At 40.7% G+C, this 16487-nt stretch overlaps 1 protein-coding gene across 1 annotated transcript; it reads right to left on the reverse strand.

The window, feature by feature from the left end:
• Positions 1–2956: 2956 nt before the first annotated feature.
• Positions 2957–7432, reverse strand: npas4a (neuronal PAS domain protein 4a). The gene is made up of 8 exons (XM_062999792.1): positions 7045–7432; positions 6230–6393; positions 6016–6118; positions 5625–5925; positions 5335–5444; positions 5000–5135; positions 3131–4893; positions 2957–3019 (listed from the first exon to the last, which is right to left on the reverse strand). The coding sequence occupies exons 1-8, from the start codon at positions 7217–7219 to the stop codon at positions 2991–2993; spliced, it is 2781 nt and encodes a 926-aa protein (XP_062855862.1). The 5' UTR covers positions 7220–7432; the 3' UTR covers positions 2957–2990.
• Between the last annotated feature and the right edge of the window lie 9055 nt (positions 7433–16487).

Here is a 16487-nt window from a genome sequence, read left to right on the forward strand (position 1 = left end):
TCCGATGTTGGAAGGTCAAACCCATGGCTTTGGGGCACTTATTGCAGGACCCACTCTACCAAATGTACCACAGTGACACCTGAAATTTTACTGTATTTTGAAATATAACAAAAGCGAACTGGATGCCGTCCTACTTTATATTTAGTAAAAGGTACCTAATCATTTCTTTTTTGATATTAAGTAATCCAGATGACAGTTGATCTCAAGTTTATCCTTGAAATAATAGGCTTAAGGTGGTAAAACCCATTAAAATATTTATTTACTTATTCAGTTCCCACTCACACATACATGGTGCAATTTAGTATAGCTAACCCACCTATTGGTATATTTATTATGTAAAAGTGTTAGAAAACCAAAGTACAGAATGAAAACCTTTGCTGACATTGGCAGAACACACTGTCCCACAAACTCCAAACAGGTCAGTGGTTTTCCAGCTGTTGTTTTATGGAGATGTATCAGATATAACAGGAGTTCTGCAGAAGAGGTTTGAGTAAAGGTAACTTTAGGTTAGTATCAAGTCTGCTGGAGTTATTCAGCACAACAACCTGGTAGGTTTTTTAATCTGCTACAGGCTTTCATTTTTGTGATAAATATTAGTTTACTTTTCTGCCACAGTGTGGCATAGCAGAGCTATTTTAAATTTGTGTGGCATTGTGCTTGGTTTCACCAGCATATGTCGACCTGCATGTACATTTTGGACTGGAACAAAATGTTCATACCTTTGTCTCAACTGCTTAGCAATTTTTTGCACCTGTTTTATCTCCAATAGATGCATATGCACGTTAAAAAGGGAATATGGTGAAAAGGGGATTACAATATAATAGGTACAAGTGAGATTGCACCCTTTTGGTGCAATATTATTATCAGTGAATATCAATACATTAATTTCAGTTTTGTAAACCGACTTACTGGAGCGCATCAGCTTACAGATTGTTAGCATAGCAACACAATGTCTCTGTATCTGTCTCACAGTCCCTGTGCTTATCTTCCTTATTGGGAAGGATGCTGGAGTAAGAGGGAAGGAGGGGGCTAAAATTGGCACCCCGAAGCAGGAAAGCCCTTATATGGCATAGAACAGCAATGCTATGTGACGTAGGCATAGCAGGTACATTGTACGCTGCCAGGCAAGGAAACGAAAGAGAAGGGAGGGCTTTTGCACAACTGCCATTCAGTGCACGTGTGCGTCAAAGTGGGAAGTGGCTCTCTGTGTCAAGCATGTGCGTCACACTGAGTCAGATAGTGTCTCATCATGAGTGTACGTCAGTGCTGTTGCTGAGCAGTCCATGCTCCGGGGTAAGGATGAGAGGAGGAGAGACAGAGAATGAAGAGTGATGGGAAGTGAATGATGGAGGGAATGGGAGTAATAGAGAGATGATAGGGAGCGATATGGGAGGGGGTTGGGGGAGGAATTGTGAATTCAAAGCGCTAAATAATAATCCAGAAGACCTGAGCAGATTTAAGTGCACTTTAATATAAAAGCATTTGTTTTTGACAGCCAAAAACACTGATTAGCGACACAAAAAGAACACTGATCCACAATGTCCATTTGTCATAGATAGCATGTCAAGTATGTTTTATCATAAACAATGCAAATGTCTCTGATATGTACAGATTTCTAGTTTGTACAAATATACAAATGTGTAAATCCTATTACCATACCATAATCTCGGCACATGCCTTTCTAGAGGCATGCACACCAAACATTCATTCTGTATAACAGCACACATACAATTTAGCATGTAAATAGGTAGAACGTAGGAATCAATCCTTTACTTGACCGTAGACAACTCTACGTTAGCATGTCTGCCCATGGGAATTGAATCATGTCGATGTCAACCCATGTCGACTAGTAACTGAATAGAAATAGTAACCCCATCCCTATTGTCCCTATTGCCTCTCAAAAAAGAAGAACTGGCCATTCATACTGTCTTGTTCACCACTCCACACCGCACACAGTAAAGTTACGATGTCACTGTGGTATTCACTGTATAAAAAAACTCTGCCTGGCTGAGTTCAGCAAGCCTTGGTTGTGCCAAGCACACAAAAGCATTAGATTGCAAGCATTACAAATATTGATGCTGCAAAAGACTAGTGCATTTGCGTCCAGTTTTGCAAGCTGGTTGGTGTATCAGTCCAGTGGATTGTATGCAGTCCATGCAATCTTTTCTGCTTTTTAATGTTAGCAAGTAGGTTCTTCTCCAGATGGTGTCCACTGGACCTGAAGAGCTTTTCTTGCACACAACTTGGATATGTTTACAAATGAAAGAAACATTTGTACAGCACACTGATACACAGATTTGTAAAAAAAAGTTAAATAAAAGAAATGGCTGCAACAAACCCAAAGCCCAATGTTTTTTTTGTATTGTATATTAACTGTGGTTGGCATTTGAGTTTTTGAAGATTATCTGCATTATTACAATAACAGACAGCTTACAGGGTAAAAACAATTGACAATACCCATAGGAATTATGGGACCAATTGGATAGGTGCATTTTTACACATTGGGCTTTGAGTGTGTGATGCTGCCATCAGAAGCACTGAGCCTTAAAGTTGGCATTTTGTTCTTTAAAATGACAGTAAGATATTTTTACCAGTTCACAACTTCAGAGTGTTTTCACTACGAGTGAATACAAATGCAAGTCTGGAAGTTGATTTGCGCTTGCAAAGTCAGAGATGGTAATCTCTGATAAAAAGCTTAGGTTTTAGTAAAGCCAAGACAGACACTGGCCTCCAAAGTGCTTTCGAAACTTGATCAACACAGCTAGTGTATTGCATTATGTTTTACCCTTAGTGACATATCAATTCATGGAGAAATACATGAACAAAATGTGACTCTTTCCTTTGTTCTCTAATGAGTAAGTCCAAGTCTTTTATATTTATATACATAATGTATATAATTATACATTTAGATAATCTTCACTTTTAAGTAAAAGTAGCTCCATGAAATATGACAATATGCCATACTTGATGAAGTAAGTCACAGACTTATTTTAGAACGGAGGATCACTTCCACTCTCATCTGAAAGACAAAGATAAAAAAAAAAAAAAACCGTCAGTAAGGGTTTGAATATCATTCTGTAATCCCAAAAAAATTAAAGCAAAAAGAGCTAACAAAATACACTGGTCTTACCTTTGTGGAAGCACTGTTGTGGCAGGTGACTTTGGAGTTGATACAACTCAGGTTGTTGCCCCAGGGCAGGGGCTAACGAGGCACCTGCCCCAAACATAGGTTCCAGGGCGGCCAGCTCCTCGATGAGGGACTGGGCGCAGGGCAGGCCAGGCGATGCGGGGCTGGCGGGTGAAGAGACAGGCAGTGGAGAGACAGGTGAGACAGGAGAGGCTGTCAGCTGCAGCGGTGGAGACGCTGGGATACCAGTCGAGAGTGGTGATGATGCAATCTCTGTCTCCATGGCAACTTCGCCTGCCGCCTTCACATCCACCATGTCGCCCAGGTTGACTGGCGACAGTATGACCCCGCACCCGGCCATGTGGTTACATTGCGCCGAATGGACGCTACAGAAGTGGCCGGCACTCACATCAGAAGCCCTGTCAAATTGCAGGGGTGGACGCCAGCACTCAGTTGTTGGGGATAAGGAAGGACTGGAGGGAGAGGAAGGGGTGGAAGAGAGGGATGGAGAGGAGAGTTCTTGGAAGATGGTCTCTAAGACACTCTCTTCAAACAGAGAGTCATCATCTGGGAAAATGGGCAGGTCCAGACCTCTCCTTTCTTTCACAGGATAGACTTCTCCCAGAAGTGTCTCAATACCTTCCGAGTCTGGGGTGGTAGAGGAAGGTCGAGGAGACATGGAAGAGGGTAACAACTTGGTGAGGAGAGGGTCTAGGTAGAATCCCTCAGCTAATGTACTTATGTGATGTGCTAAAAGAGAGATCTCAGTTCTTTCTTTAATGTTCTCCTGCTCAATGGAGAAAAAAGACAGGTCTGGCTGTTTTCCAGGTGATGCCTCAGGTGTAAGCAGGCCTTCAGGAGGGTAGGGGAGGGTCCCACATGGGACATCAACATAAAGTGGACCGTGAACCTCAGGCAGAGTCATAATAGTGCAGTCTCCATCACCTGGACTGTCTGGGGTTGGAGGAAGCTTCTCATACAGTGAACCACTGCAAGAAGCTACAGGAAAGAGAATATCTGTGGACAAAGCTGGCAGGGTAAGTGGCATCAGTGTGGAAAGTGTAGTGGTTGGAGGAGCAGGGCTGCCTTGTGGGTCTGAGGGAGCAGATGGAGAAATAGAAGGTGCTACTGTAGTTGTGACTGATGCGGTTGGGACAAGTGGTGGGGGTGTGGTGGCACCAGTGGGATCAAAGCTGAAGAGAGGCTCTCCAAATGGGAAACTGCTGGTCCCAAGCTGAGGTGTATAGGGTGGGGTGCACTCAAACTCCTTGGTCTGTTGGGCTTGGGAAGTAGTCATTGGTGGTAAAGGAAGAGGGAGTGCAGGTAGTGGAGGGTCTACTTGAAAAGCAGGGGGCAGGAGAATGTTTTGGGTGAGAAAGTCCAAATCTGACACAGTGGCTACTGTGTCAGGAGATGAAGAAGCTGAAGGCCTTTCTAATGCTTCACTGGTTGGCTGCTGGAATAAACTTTCTTCTTCCATAGAAGAGAGACTGGAGCGGGGGGCACTCTCCATTGGCATAGGATCCATTAAAGAGCTTGTGGCTTGTTCTTCTGTAGAACCGGTGCTGCACACTGTCATGCTGAAGTCAAATGACTGAGCTGAGAGACCACTGCTTCCGGGTGTAAATACTTGGTCAGGACTGGAAAGTGTTTCAGGACTCTGCAAGCTGATGGTTTCCTGTTGGGAGGTACTGGTGCTCAGCACCACAGAGAGCTGGGTCTCTTCAGAGTTCAGTTGTTGCCTTACTGCCCAGGCTTCTGATTCACTAGAGCAAGATAAAAAAAAGAACCATTTTAATGTAATTCACACCTTTTTAATATTATGATAAAATGTGTAGCATTATTTACAAAAAAATGTTACTTAGGTTTTACCTGATGACATAATTGTTGCTGCTAATTGGGTTTTCTCCTGTTTCAAGCTGCAGGACCATATACAGCCAGACCCATGAGTTATCACTAGCCTCCACACGAACCACCATTTCAGCTCTTCCTTCTCCTCCTTCCCTTACTGCGTGAAAAAAGATGAGGAAATCTATGAGTCAGGACATATTTTACCCAGCATGATATGTTGAATCATGCATCATCTCTGTGGGTGTGCTTAAATATGCCTTTACTACACTGATTTACTGTAGGTAGTTGTGTACAGTAAGTTTAAGCAAGTGATAGGCTCCAGAAAATTACAGAAACGTACAATATGTGACACTTACACAAATTGCGATGCTGAGCTGAGGCATGTGTAAGGTCCTGTGGATGCAGAAGGCTGTACCAGGAGCGAGAGCGAAGAGTCTCCACATCCATACCCAGATAAACATTTACACTAAAAAGGAACAACACACAGTTTAAATAAAATGCTCTCTCTCTCTCTCTCTCTCTCTCTCTCTCTCTCTCTCTCTCTCTAATAGTATATATAATAGTATATATTTACTATTAACTTTATAATATAATATATAGTGTATAATACTACTAAAAATATTAAGCATATACGCAACCTGCTTACCTATCTTGTGCGTCTTGCAGTCTCATGTCACGACTGTGCTGAGAGCGGAAACACACAAGAAGGAAGCTGCTCTCCAGAGATGGGGTGAAATGTTGTTCACTTGTGGTACCAGGTCTGGGTGGGTGGGGGTCCAGAGGTGCACAAAAACAGACCCAGACTGGATTGGAGGTCCAGTAGGATCCTGGTGAAGAGGGGCCCACTGGTGGTGATAGGCAGCGAGCCCGAATCAGTACAAGCTTGTTGCCAGCGCTCTGTCTACGCACCGATTTAGAAGTGTTGAAACGGCACCGGAACAATCGATCTAGAAGATCAGTGTGAGAGAGTTAACACCTGAATTCTCAACAAACCTGAATATTTAACTAACACTTATGTACAGACGCAGATGTCTTACCGGTATCAGGTGAAGTCAGAGGCACCAGGTTACTCCTCATAATAACGTGATCTGCAGGATCTATTATGTCATACACATTGTCACCTTGGGCAACCAAATCCACCTGAAAATGTAAAAGCAACATTTTGTAATGATGTTTTTTTTTACTTTTCCATAAATGCATTTACTGGCATTTGCTGTAAGGTAATTGTTAAATTCCAGTAGTATCACCCACCATTGAGTGTCCGAGGTGTTCAGAGACACTGTCCGACAGGTACAGTATCTTTCCCTCGGCGGTCAGCAACATCAGAAACCCTGGCATGGCTTGCACCAGCTCCGAAAGCTCTTGAAATGACAGGAATGTATGGCTTTCCTCAGTATCGCTTGTTTCACCCAGCTCTAAAAAGAATGTTTCAAAAATAATTGGTCATTTCTGATTGCAGTGTAAACTGAAGTGCGGAGTTGTTTTTTTCAGAACCATGGACAGCATGTATGAGTTTCAGAACGTCGGACAGCAGCTTTCAAGCAAACGCATAAGGTAGTTCTCATGAAATAGATTAGAGATGGATGGATGGATGGATTGATAGACAGACATGGTGGTTTGATGGATTGATAGACAGACATGGTGGGTTGATGGATTGATGGACGGTTGGATGGCTAGATAGATAGACTGATGGATGGATGGATGGATAGATAGACAGACAGACAGCATACGTGGTATGTCAAATTACAAAAACAGTGGTATATCATTTCTTTATAGAACGAAACGTATCAACAGTTTAACTGTTATCTAACAAAAAATACTAAATGTAATAAGGTAATAAATATATTTAAGAAATTGTAAATACTGTGTGCTTTAGATGTTTTTTTTTATTTCACGAATAATAAAATATCATGAGATCCACCTGTTGCAGTAAATCAAGCACTTCGCAGCGCCAAACCAACATGCGTACACTACAAATCAACATTTTTCTATAATCCAATAATTCACAAATACAATTAATATTATAAAAACAATGTAGGTATATTGAATGAATTTATTATATTTACCTTGGCAGAAAAAGACCGATTTTCTGGTGTATATGCAGGCAAGAGACATGATGTGTAGATAGGAGAGGCGAGCCTTGTCCGCATCAGAGATGGGCAACAAGTCCCTCAGATTCCTTATTTCGGTGTTTATCTGGTCCCTCCGGGCTTTTGAAGCTCCTTTAGTAGAACGGTACATCTTTATTGGTTTTTTAAGGTAAAGCTGAACGGAAACTCGGTGAAGTTTTAGTTGGATGGAGTAGAGAAAAGCGCAGGTTCTGTCTCGGTATGATTACATCTCCGTCTTCTCTGCTTCGGTTTCCCTTCGGACCGGAGGCTGGCTGGATTCCTCCGGCTCGGAGTGTCGGTCGATTCGGCTGCTGTTAAAGCCGCGTCTCGCCCAGATGTCGGGAGTCCGTAAATCTGGTGAAGTTACCCTGATCGCCAGGTACTTATATAGGCTGGTGGAGGGGTGCCCCAATGCGCCAACGCCGACGTAGGAATGGAAGGAGGGAGGGGAGGGGATGAGCACCGGGAGGGGAGGGTAATTTAGATTATTTGATCTGCCTCATTTCAGTGTTTTTGCGATGCTGAAACTCTCTCCTCTTACCCCCCCCCAACCCCTTCCACACTTGACTCTAAGTCCTCTTCGACGTCAGCATTCCCTCTCCCCGCTGATGACGTAGGCTTGAAATCGGGAGCCCCGGCGACGCAAAAAGCCCGATTTGGACAAAACCGAGCGATGGGCGGAGTCAGCGTGTAAAACGTAGATGGAGTCACCGGGCTCCTGTATGCAGGGAAGCAGGGAGGGGTGTGAAGTGAGGGGGGCTCCTTTCACCGAACTGCATACGAGCGAGATGCTACAGATGTCCTGCTGTTACTGACTCTTTTTAATTTCTCATCACCTAATTATAAAGCTTTGCCATCATGCACAACATGAGTCTGATCCTGCATTGGTATTTAATCATCGTGCATTGTGCATATTAATAAATGTTAACCTAAAAATAGCACAAACTGGTGAGTAGTAAGTTGTTGGACCACTACAAGCTGTCAATGCACCTTGAAAAAAAATCTAGTCTATGGAACTACACAGGAGAACCTTGTAATGAACCTCAAATGTGATTGACATCAATTTTAGACATTCAGATATCATTTTTGCTTTGTAGATATGTGAAAGATATGTAAAAGATCTAGCCCACCACAACTGAGATTCAAACCCAGATTATGACATAATTGAATATGTCTGAAGGAGGATGGCTAAATCCTTGTGATGGCTTGGTCCCCTGTCCACAGTATTCCTGCTCTGTGCCGGTGACCACGACCAGGATAAAGCAGTTAATGGAAATAAAAATGGAAAAAAGCATATAGATAGATAGACAGACAGACAGACAGACAGACAGACAGATGGACAGACAGACATAATACACCAAACACCATTCTCCTAAGTAAAGTTTTAATGATTTAGGCAAAGAGAGTCCAAAATGTCACAAGATGTTCTCATCTCTCAGAGATGTTCAGCTGGCCTAAGTTGAAGGACAAAGCTTTGATAATTTATGTATATATAGTATATATGATACATTTTGTATCAATTCAGTGATGCATTAAATAATCTATAGTGTAATTTAACACTGATACATGGTCTCATTGTACTTTGTTAGTCATTATCATTGACTATAGCAACTATTCAATGTCATAATAAATATGGTTAAATCGACTGCACCCTTTAAAACAGGAACAGTGGATTCCTTTCCAAGTCTGGGAAGAAACCCAAACTGTCACCTTATGCTGTGAAGAAATTTGTCCAAATGATGATTTTTTTTTTCAAGTATTATCTAACACTTGGTCTGAATTGATTTAGAGCTGCTGGATCATGGGGTGACGCTGTCCTTAGATTTTGGTTTTTGATTTCTGTACATTTGTTTTACATTCATTATAGGAATTTATTTTTATTTGTACACAGTGTGTTGCATTTTAAACTTGTTAACAAAATGAAGTGCACTGTTAAAGCGCTGTATAGAACAAGGCTGGCAGTAATTAAGCCTGGGACTGCCCTGTATAATTAAACCAAATAATTCCATAAATTTGGTTAATTTTTGATTAATAAAAAAGTATTAACTATTACGTGTTTGGAAAAAAGGGGCAAACATTTGTGGTCATGCACAGACTTTAAAGATGTATGCATTTTGCATATGTTTTAACTCTGGCCTTCATACCTGTCACAAGTATGTGAGTGAGTCAGGATAAGAGTTTTGTAAAGAGCTAAAAACAAAGATTCTGTCATTCAATTCGAACAAATTTCGCTTTCAGCATCAGGCACCCTTTTAAGAATCTATATTTAGCAACATAGGTGACTAAGTTGTCTTTTCCCTGGTGAAGGGATTTCAGCATCAGGTATCGTGCAAGTCAAACATGGATATCACATCAATGCAATTTATTATTTATTGTACTTGATCCTTATTTAAATGTTTTATAGCCTTGAAGGGTAAAAAGGTTGGGTAGATCAATAGACAGACAGATGGACACATACATACATACAGTGTATCACAAAAGTGAGTACACCCCTCACATTTCTGCAAATATTTCATTATATCTTTTCATGGGACAACACTATAGAAATAAAACTTGGATATAAGTTAGAGTAGTCAGTGTACAACTTGTATAGCAGTGTAGATTTACTGTCTTCTGAAAATAACTCAACACACAGCCATTAATGTCTAAATGGCTGGCAACATAAGTGAGTACACCCCACAGTGAACATGTCCAAATTGTGCCCAAAGTGTCAATATTTTGTGTGACCACCATTATTATCCAGCACTGCCTTAACCCTCCTGGGCATGGAATTCACCAGAGCTGCACAGGTTGCTACTGGAATCCTCTTCCACTCCTCCATGATGACATCACGGAGCTGGTGGATGTTAGACACCTTGAACTCCTCCACCTTCCACTTGAGGATGCGCCACAGGTGCTCAATTGGGTTTAGTCCATCACCTTTACCTTCAGCTTCCTCAGCAAGGCAGTTGTCATCTTGGAGGTTGTGTTTGGGGTCGTTATCCTGTTGGAAAACTGCCATGAGGCCCAGTTTTCGAAGGGAGGGGATCATGCTCTGTTTCAGAATGTCACAGTACATGTTGGAATTCATGTTTCCCTCAATGAACTGCAGCTCCCCAGTGCCAGCAACACTCATGCAGCCCAAGACCATGATGCTACCACCACCATGCTTGACTGTAGGCAACATACAGTTGTCTTGGTACTTCTCACCAGGGCGCCGCCACACATGCTGGACACCATCTGAGCCAAACAAGTTTATCTTGGTCTCGTCAGACCACAGGGCATTCCAGTAATCCATGTTCTTGGACTGCTTGTCTTCAGCAAACTGTTTGCGGGCTTTCTTGTGCGTCAGCTTTCTTCTGGGATGACGACCATGCAGACCGAGTTGATGCAGTGTGCGGCGTATGGTCTGAGCACTGACAGGCTGACCTCCCACCTCTTCAACCTCTGCAGCAATGCTGGCAGCACTCATGTGTCTATTTTTTAAAGCCAACCTCTGGATATGACGCCGAACACGTGGACTCAACTTCTTTGGTCGACCCTGGCGAAGCCTGTTCCGAGTGGAACCTGTCCTGGAAAACCGTTGTATGACCTTGGCCACCATGCTGTAGCTCAGTTTCAGGGTGTTAGCAATCTTCTTATAGCCCAGGCCATCTTTGTGGAGAGCAACAATTCTATTTCTCACATCCTCAGAGAGTTCTTTGCCATGAGGTGCCATGTTGAATATCCAGTGGCCAGTATGAGAGAATTGTACCCAAAACACCAAATTTAACAGCCCTGCTCCCCATTTACACCTGGGACCTTGACACATGACACCAGGGAGGGACAACGACACATTTGGGCACAATTTGGACATGTTCACTGTGGGGTGTACTCACTTATGTTGCCAGCCATTTAGACATTAATGGCTGTGTGTTGAGTTATTTTCAGAAGACAGTAAATTTACACTGCTATACAAGCTGTACACTGACTACTCTAAGTTATATCCAAGTTTCATGTCTATAGTGTTGTCCCATGAAAAGATATAATGAAATATTTGCAGAAATGTGAGGGGTGTACTCACTTTTGTGATACACTGTACATACATACATACATACATACATACATAAAAAAGACAGATAATAAGTAGATAGATAAATATAGAGACGGAAAGACAGAGGATACTGACAAACAGACAGAGACAGACAGATAATTAGCTAAATAAATAGACAGACAGATGGACGAATGGACAGGCAGGCAGGCAGAAAGACAGGCAGACAGACAATATACACATTACATCTTCAGGAACTTTAATGACATCTCATTTTAAATTAAGATTTTGTAGTGTGTCTGTGGGAGTTATTGCCCATTCATCCAGAAGATAATTTGTAAGGTCAGACAATGATGTTGGACGAGAGAACCTGGCTTGCAATTTCCGTTCTAGTTCATCCTGAAGGAGTTTCATTGGGCCAAAATGTCTTGGTATGCTGAAGTATTAAGATTTCCCTTTACTAGAACAAAAAAGTTTAGACCAACCCCTGAAAAAACAACCCCATGGCATTATCCCTCCTCCACAAAATGTACAGCTGGCACAATGCAGTCAGGCAAGTAACATTCTCCTGGCATTCAACCAAACCCAGACTCGTCCATCAGACTGTCAGAAAGTTAAGCGTGATCCGTCACTCCACAGAACACTTTTCAACTGCTCCAGAGTCCAGTGCCCATGTGCTTTACACCACTTCATCTGTTGCTTTTTTCAGCTATTCTTTGACCACGTATGGTGACAGTACAGCTTAATAAGACAACTTACTAATGCATATTAATGCAATGTTGCTGTTTTTAATATCACTCATATATACTTAATAAAAATTAAGTTCAGCCTAAATTAAAGATCAATTGGTTTAAACTGGTCATAATGCTTAAAATGTTTTAAACAGTTGCAGCAAGTTTAAATCTATTAAAACAAATTTGAAAATATATTAATATTTGTGCAATGGCTTAGTTATAACAATAGTAATAATACTTCACAATAATAAGATACTAATTTTAATGACACTAACAAAACTGTACACAGTTAAATATTGAAACTTTTTTCTATTTAAATCATTGCTGTTGCGCATGTGTTGATGAAGCTTCTTGTCATGAGGCCCAGCATTGGCTGCTCTATTGAAGGCCTTGCAGGAGGTCAGGAAATTCGAGTGCATGGCTAGAGTGGCGGATATGACTAAACTGTGGAAGAGGAGTATAATAGTAGCATGAATTGAACATGGCAGGGAGTAAATGTGTCATATGATAACCCAGCTTCATACCCTGAACATCCCTGTAGACAGGAAGACGGCACAATAGGTTTTCTGGATAAAGGTAAAAATTTGTCATCATCTATAATGAGCAAATGTTTTTGGAACAGTATGTCTTCATGTTCAGAATTATGTAAGAGTTAAAAATAGATAAATACAGTGAATAAAAATAAATGATAAAATATTATTAGCAGGCATTGTTGGGGCCGTTCAGCTTCGGCAACCTGGGTTTAATTCTTGTTTAGGGTCACTGTCTGTATGAGGTTTGCCCTGTTTTCTGTGTCTGTGTAGGTTTCTCTCTAATCTGGTTTCTTCACACATCATAATGACAATAAATAAATACAGAAATACATTCAGTCAAACATGCATTTGTGAGCTCAAGCACTAATATAGAATGCCAGGTTGGCATTGTCATTCCAACAGATCCCAAAGTTGTTTAATGTGGTTCAGGTCAGGACTGTGAGCAGGTTGCTGGACTTCACTTACACCAGACTTGACAAACTATATTGTTATGGACCTCACTGCACAGAAATACAGTTATGCAGTTATGGTAGATCAGGTAGGGACCTTCCTCAAACTGTTGCCACAAAGTTGGAAAAATGTAATTTAAAGGTATACTAGGTATGGCTGGCTGGATGGATGGATGGACAGACGGACAGACAGATGGTCAGATAGATGAATAAATAAATTTATAGACTGATCAATCAAAAATGTTTAATTAGAAGAGGTATAGATGAATGGAGGGAAGGATGAATGGATGGATGGATGGATGGATGGACAGACGGAGGGACGGACAGGTGGATGGATTGCAGTTATCGCACTGTGTTCCAGAAATTTTCAAATGTGCATTGCTTTGCATTGATGAGCAAAATTTAAATGCTTTAAATTTGGAAACATGAGAATATTTATGTTCTTCTTCTTATAAAGACAAAGCACATTAGCAGTAAAGAATGAGCTGTAAAAAAAAGATTCACAGACCCAAAAATGTTTGCAACCTTTTATGCAGAAGGATGCTTGTCCTCTATCTCAAGCTTCTTTTTTTCCTGGCTGGTGTTTATTTTTACCAAGATAGAATCAAGGTCTTTTCTCTGCTTCTTGAAAGAAAAGAGCTAATCTGTCGCCTAGCAACACCTCCCACTCCCCACAAAGCTTGAGTGAGAGAAAAGGAAAGAGGTTTTAAAAAAGAGGGATTGTCTATTGAGTGAATGGTAGCCCAAAATAATTCAAACAGTATACATATATGGATTAATGGATGAATGGATGATGAATTATTGAATGAATAATTGGATAGGTGGATAAAATAGATGGGTGGATGTTTAGATAACTGGATAAGTGGATGTTAATAGATTGGTTGGATAAAAGTATGAATGGTTAGGTGAATTAATAGATGGAGAAACAAAAAGATGGTTGGATGGAAGAACGGGCAGGTGGATGGATAGATTTATGGACTGACGTATGAACTGAAGATGAACAGAAGGTTCGCATGGTTTGATTGTTGGTTGATGGATGAGTAGATTAACTGGAACATTGACAAATGTACTGATTGATGTAAATGTAAATGGTTAATTGGTATGTTGTTTGGATGATTGAATGTAGGGTGGATGGATAAATGGATGGATTGGTGTATAGATAGATAAATTGATGATGGGAAAAAAGCTGGATTAATCAATACAGATGGGTGGATGAATAGATGGTTAAATAGAGGAATGATGGGATGGATAAATAAATGGACATATATATATATATACTGTAGATTAATGGATTAATGCATAAAATGATACATTAAAAGACAAATAAATACACGAGGTGGTTGTGTGTTGTCGCTCTGTAGTCTAGCTTTATGTTTTTAAGCTATTGATTGCTGTAAACAGGATGTTGGAATTTAAATCAATAAATAGGTACATTGTTTGGTGGAAATATGTTTTGTGTGTTTATATTGGATATATAAGACATGATCCACATGTATGCGGTTCCAGGCTCACAAAAACATAGAATAATTCAAATGTGCAATGCCTACGCACAACCACTCACTGCTGCTCCCTTTCTTCCTCAACCACTGGCACTTCTCTTGCCCATAGCCTTGTGCATTTTTTCTTCTTTTTCCAAGTAGAGTCTATTTTTAGAACTGGAGGCACAGAACAGTGGGAATAGTTAGACTTTTGATAAGTGGTGTCAGTCTTTCTTTTTCCCTTTCTCTATCACCCTCCCTCTATTGCCCCTCTCTCTGAGGGTTTAATGCTTTCCACAGGTTCTTACTAAAGGTTATAAAGTAAAAAATAAAAAGACAAAATTATTTTAGTTTTCTTGTTTGGAAATATCAAGATCCAATTTTTTTGTATATAATAATAATAATAATAATAATAGCAGCCACAATCCCTTTTGTGTGAAGTTTGCATGTTCTCCCATGGGTTTCCTCCGGGCTTCGGTTCCCCCCCGCAAATCCAAAGACATGCAGTCAGGCTAATTAAAGTTACAGCAAGTTGCTCTAAGTATGTATGTGTGTGCCTGTGTGTGTGAATGTATGTGTGTTTGTGTCTGCCCTGTGATGGACTGGAAACCTGTCCAGGGTGTTACCTACCCAATAAATCAAACCCACTGCAACCCTGACCAGGATAAAGCGGTGGTAGAACAGACAATGAATGAATAAATAAATGAACAATAATAATATTTCATATTTGTTTCTTTTATAAAATGGCTGGTTTCAGGTTTGCAGTAGTGCATAGCTGCACACAGTTGGCACTCTCTGTTCTCTCTCTCTCTTTTTTCATTTTTACTAAGTTGTTGCTGATGCAAGGTTGCCATGGTGATGTGATGTAGATATGTGACATCACAACAGATCTCCTAGCAGCAGAAGGTTTTTTTTCCTCCCTGTCTGTCACTTTCTCCTTTCTCATCTCATTTAATACTAATCCAAATGTGTTTCTGACTAACACTGGTTACCTCTGTGACCACGTATTTCTACATTCTTTGCATTCTGTAGTGCCACACTCAAAATGATTATTGAATATTACCCTGTTCGAATTTTTCCTCTTAAGACATACTAACTGGTACATCATTCATAGGGGTGTGACAGTGGAGCAACTGGTACAGTGGGTGCTTGAAGACCTAGGTTCAATCCTTGTCTTTGGTCACTGTGTGTAAACAGATTTGCATGTTCTCCTTGTGACCATGTAGGTTTTCTTTGGGTACTTTTGTCTTCTACCACCTTTTAATTCAAAGAATCAACTAATTACTGGCATTATATCAGTGAAATATTGCCAAGTTATTATCTTAGGCAAACTTTGACATTGAGATTGTTTATACTGTAGAGCTTTGTAAGGTTCAGCATGATAGATTATTTATATAGATTTATTTACTCATCTTCAGTAAATGATCTGGTTTGTGATAAGAGATAAAGCTTATCTAGAAAAAAAGGTCACTATCACCCTAAGTAATTACTTAACATGGCATTAGACCAGAGGTGTAGAAACTTTTGCATAATACTGTAGCTGCTCTTCGTTTAATGGTTTGCTCCATAGTTGTTGTTTCCACAGATAATCAATAGTTTCATGGAAATTTTCCTCCAGTAATGTTTTTAATTCTTTTCTGGCTATCCTCTTGTCTGTCCTTCACACCGTGATTACCTGCAGCATCATCCTGGTTTTTAGGTTAAATAATACATAATCTTAGTATGCTTTTTAATTGGTCTTTATTCTTTTTTGTCCTTCTGCATAAGATTGTTTTTGGAATAGCTGGCCATACAGAACTCTGCGGAGAAGACATTGTTAGGGTACCCTAATGTTGCGACATGTCATTAGGATACATCAGCAGTGCATTTCCCAATGGGTTCTGCATGGCCAGCTACTCCATGAACACGGGTGCTAGGCAACTGTGGTTTAATACTTTTGCAGCCGGTTTTTGCAGATATTTCAGTGTGGGGCACAGGGGCACACCAGGAGACCAGGAGACCAAGCGATTTCTTAGTCTTCTGTAGGTCTGTGGAAAAAGGAGGTAACACTAACAGCCTGATAGACATAAGAATAAACAGGTTGGTCTGAGAGTTAAAGGTGTTTGTGATCTATATAAACTTAACCCCCTTCTAATGTATCCCTAACAGATTTCAAGACAAACCTATTAAGAATGTAAAAACTAGGGTTCTGGAGG

The sequence above is a fragment of the Trichomycterus rosablanca genome, chromosome 8 (genome assembly GCF_030014385.1).
Source record: "Trichomycterus rosablanca isolate fTriRos1 chromosome 8, fTriRos1.hap1, whole genome shotgun sequence".
In the NCBI taxonomy this organism is placed as follows: Eukaryota; Metazoa; Chordata; class Actinopteri; order Siluriformes; family Trichomycteridae; genus Trichomycterus; species Trichomycterus rosablanca.

Coding starts and splice junctions, on each gene's coding strand:
- npas4a (XM_062999792.1), bottom strand. CDS start 7,219: ATGTACCGTTCTACTAAAGGAGCTTCAAAAGCCCGGAGGGACCAGATA. Junction 5,445..5,624: donor CTGCAAGACGCACAAGATAG/GTAAGCAGGTTG, acceptor GTTCCTTTTTAG/TGTAAATGTTTATCTGGGTA. Junction 4,894..4,999: donor AGCAACAATTATGTCATCAG/GTAAAACCTAAG, acceptor ATCTTGCTCTAG/TGAATCAGAAGCCTGGGCAG.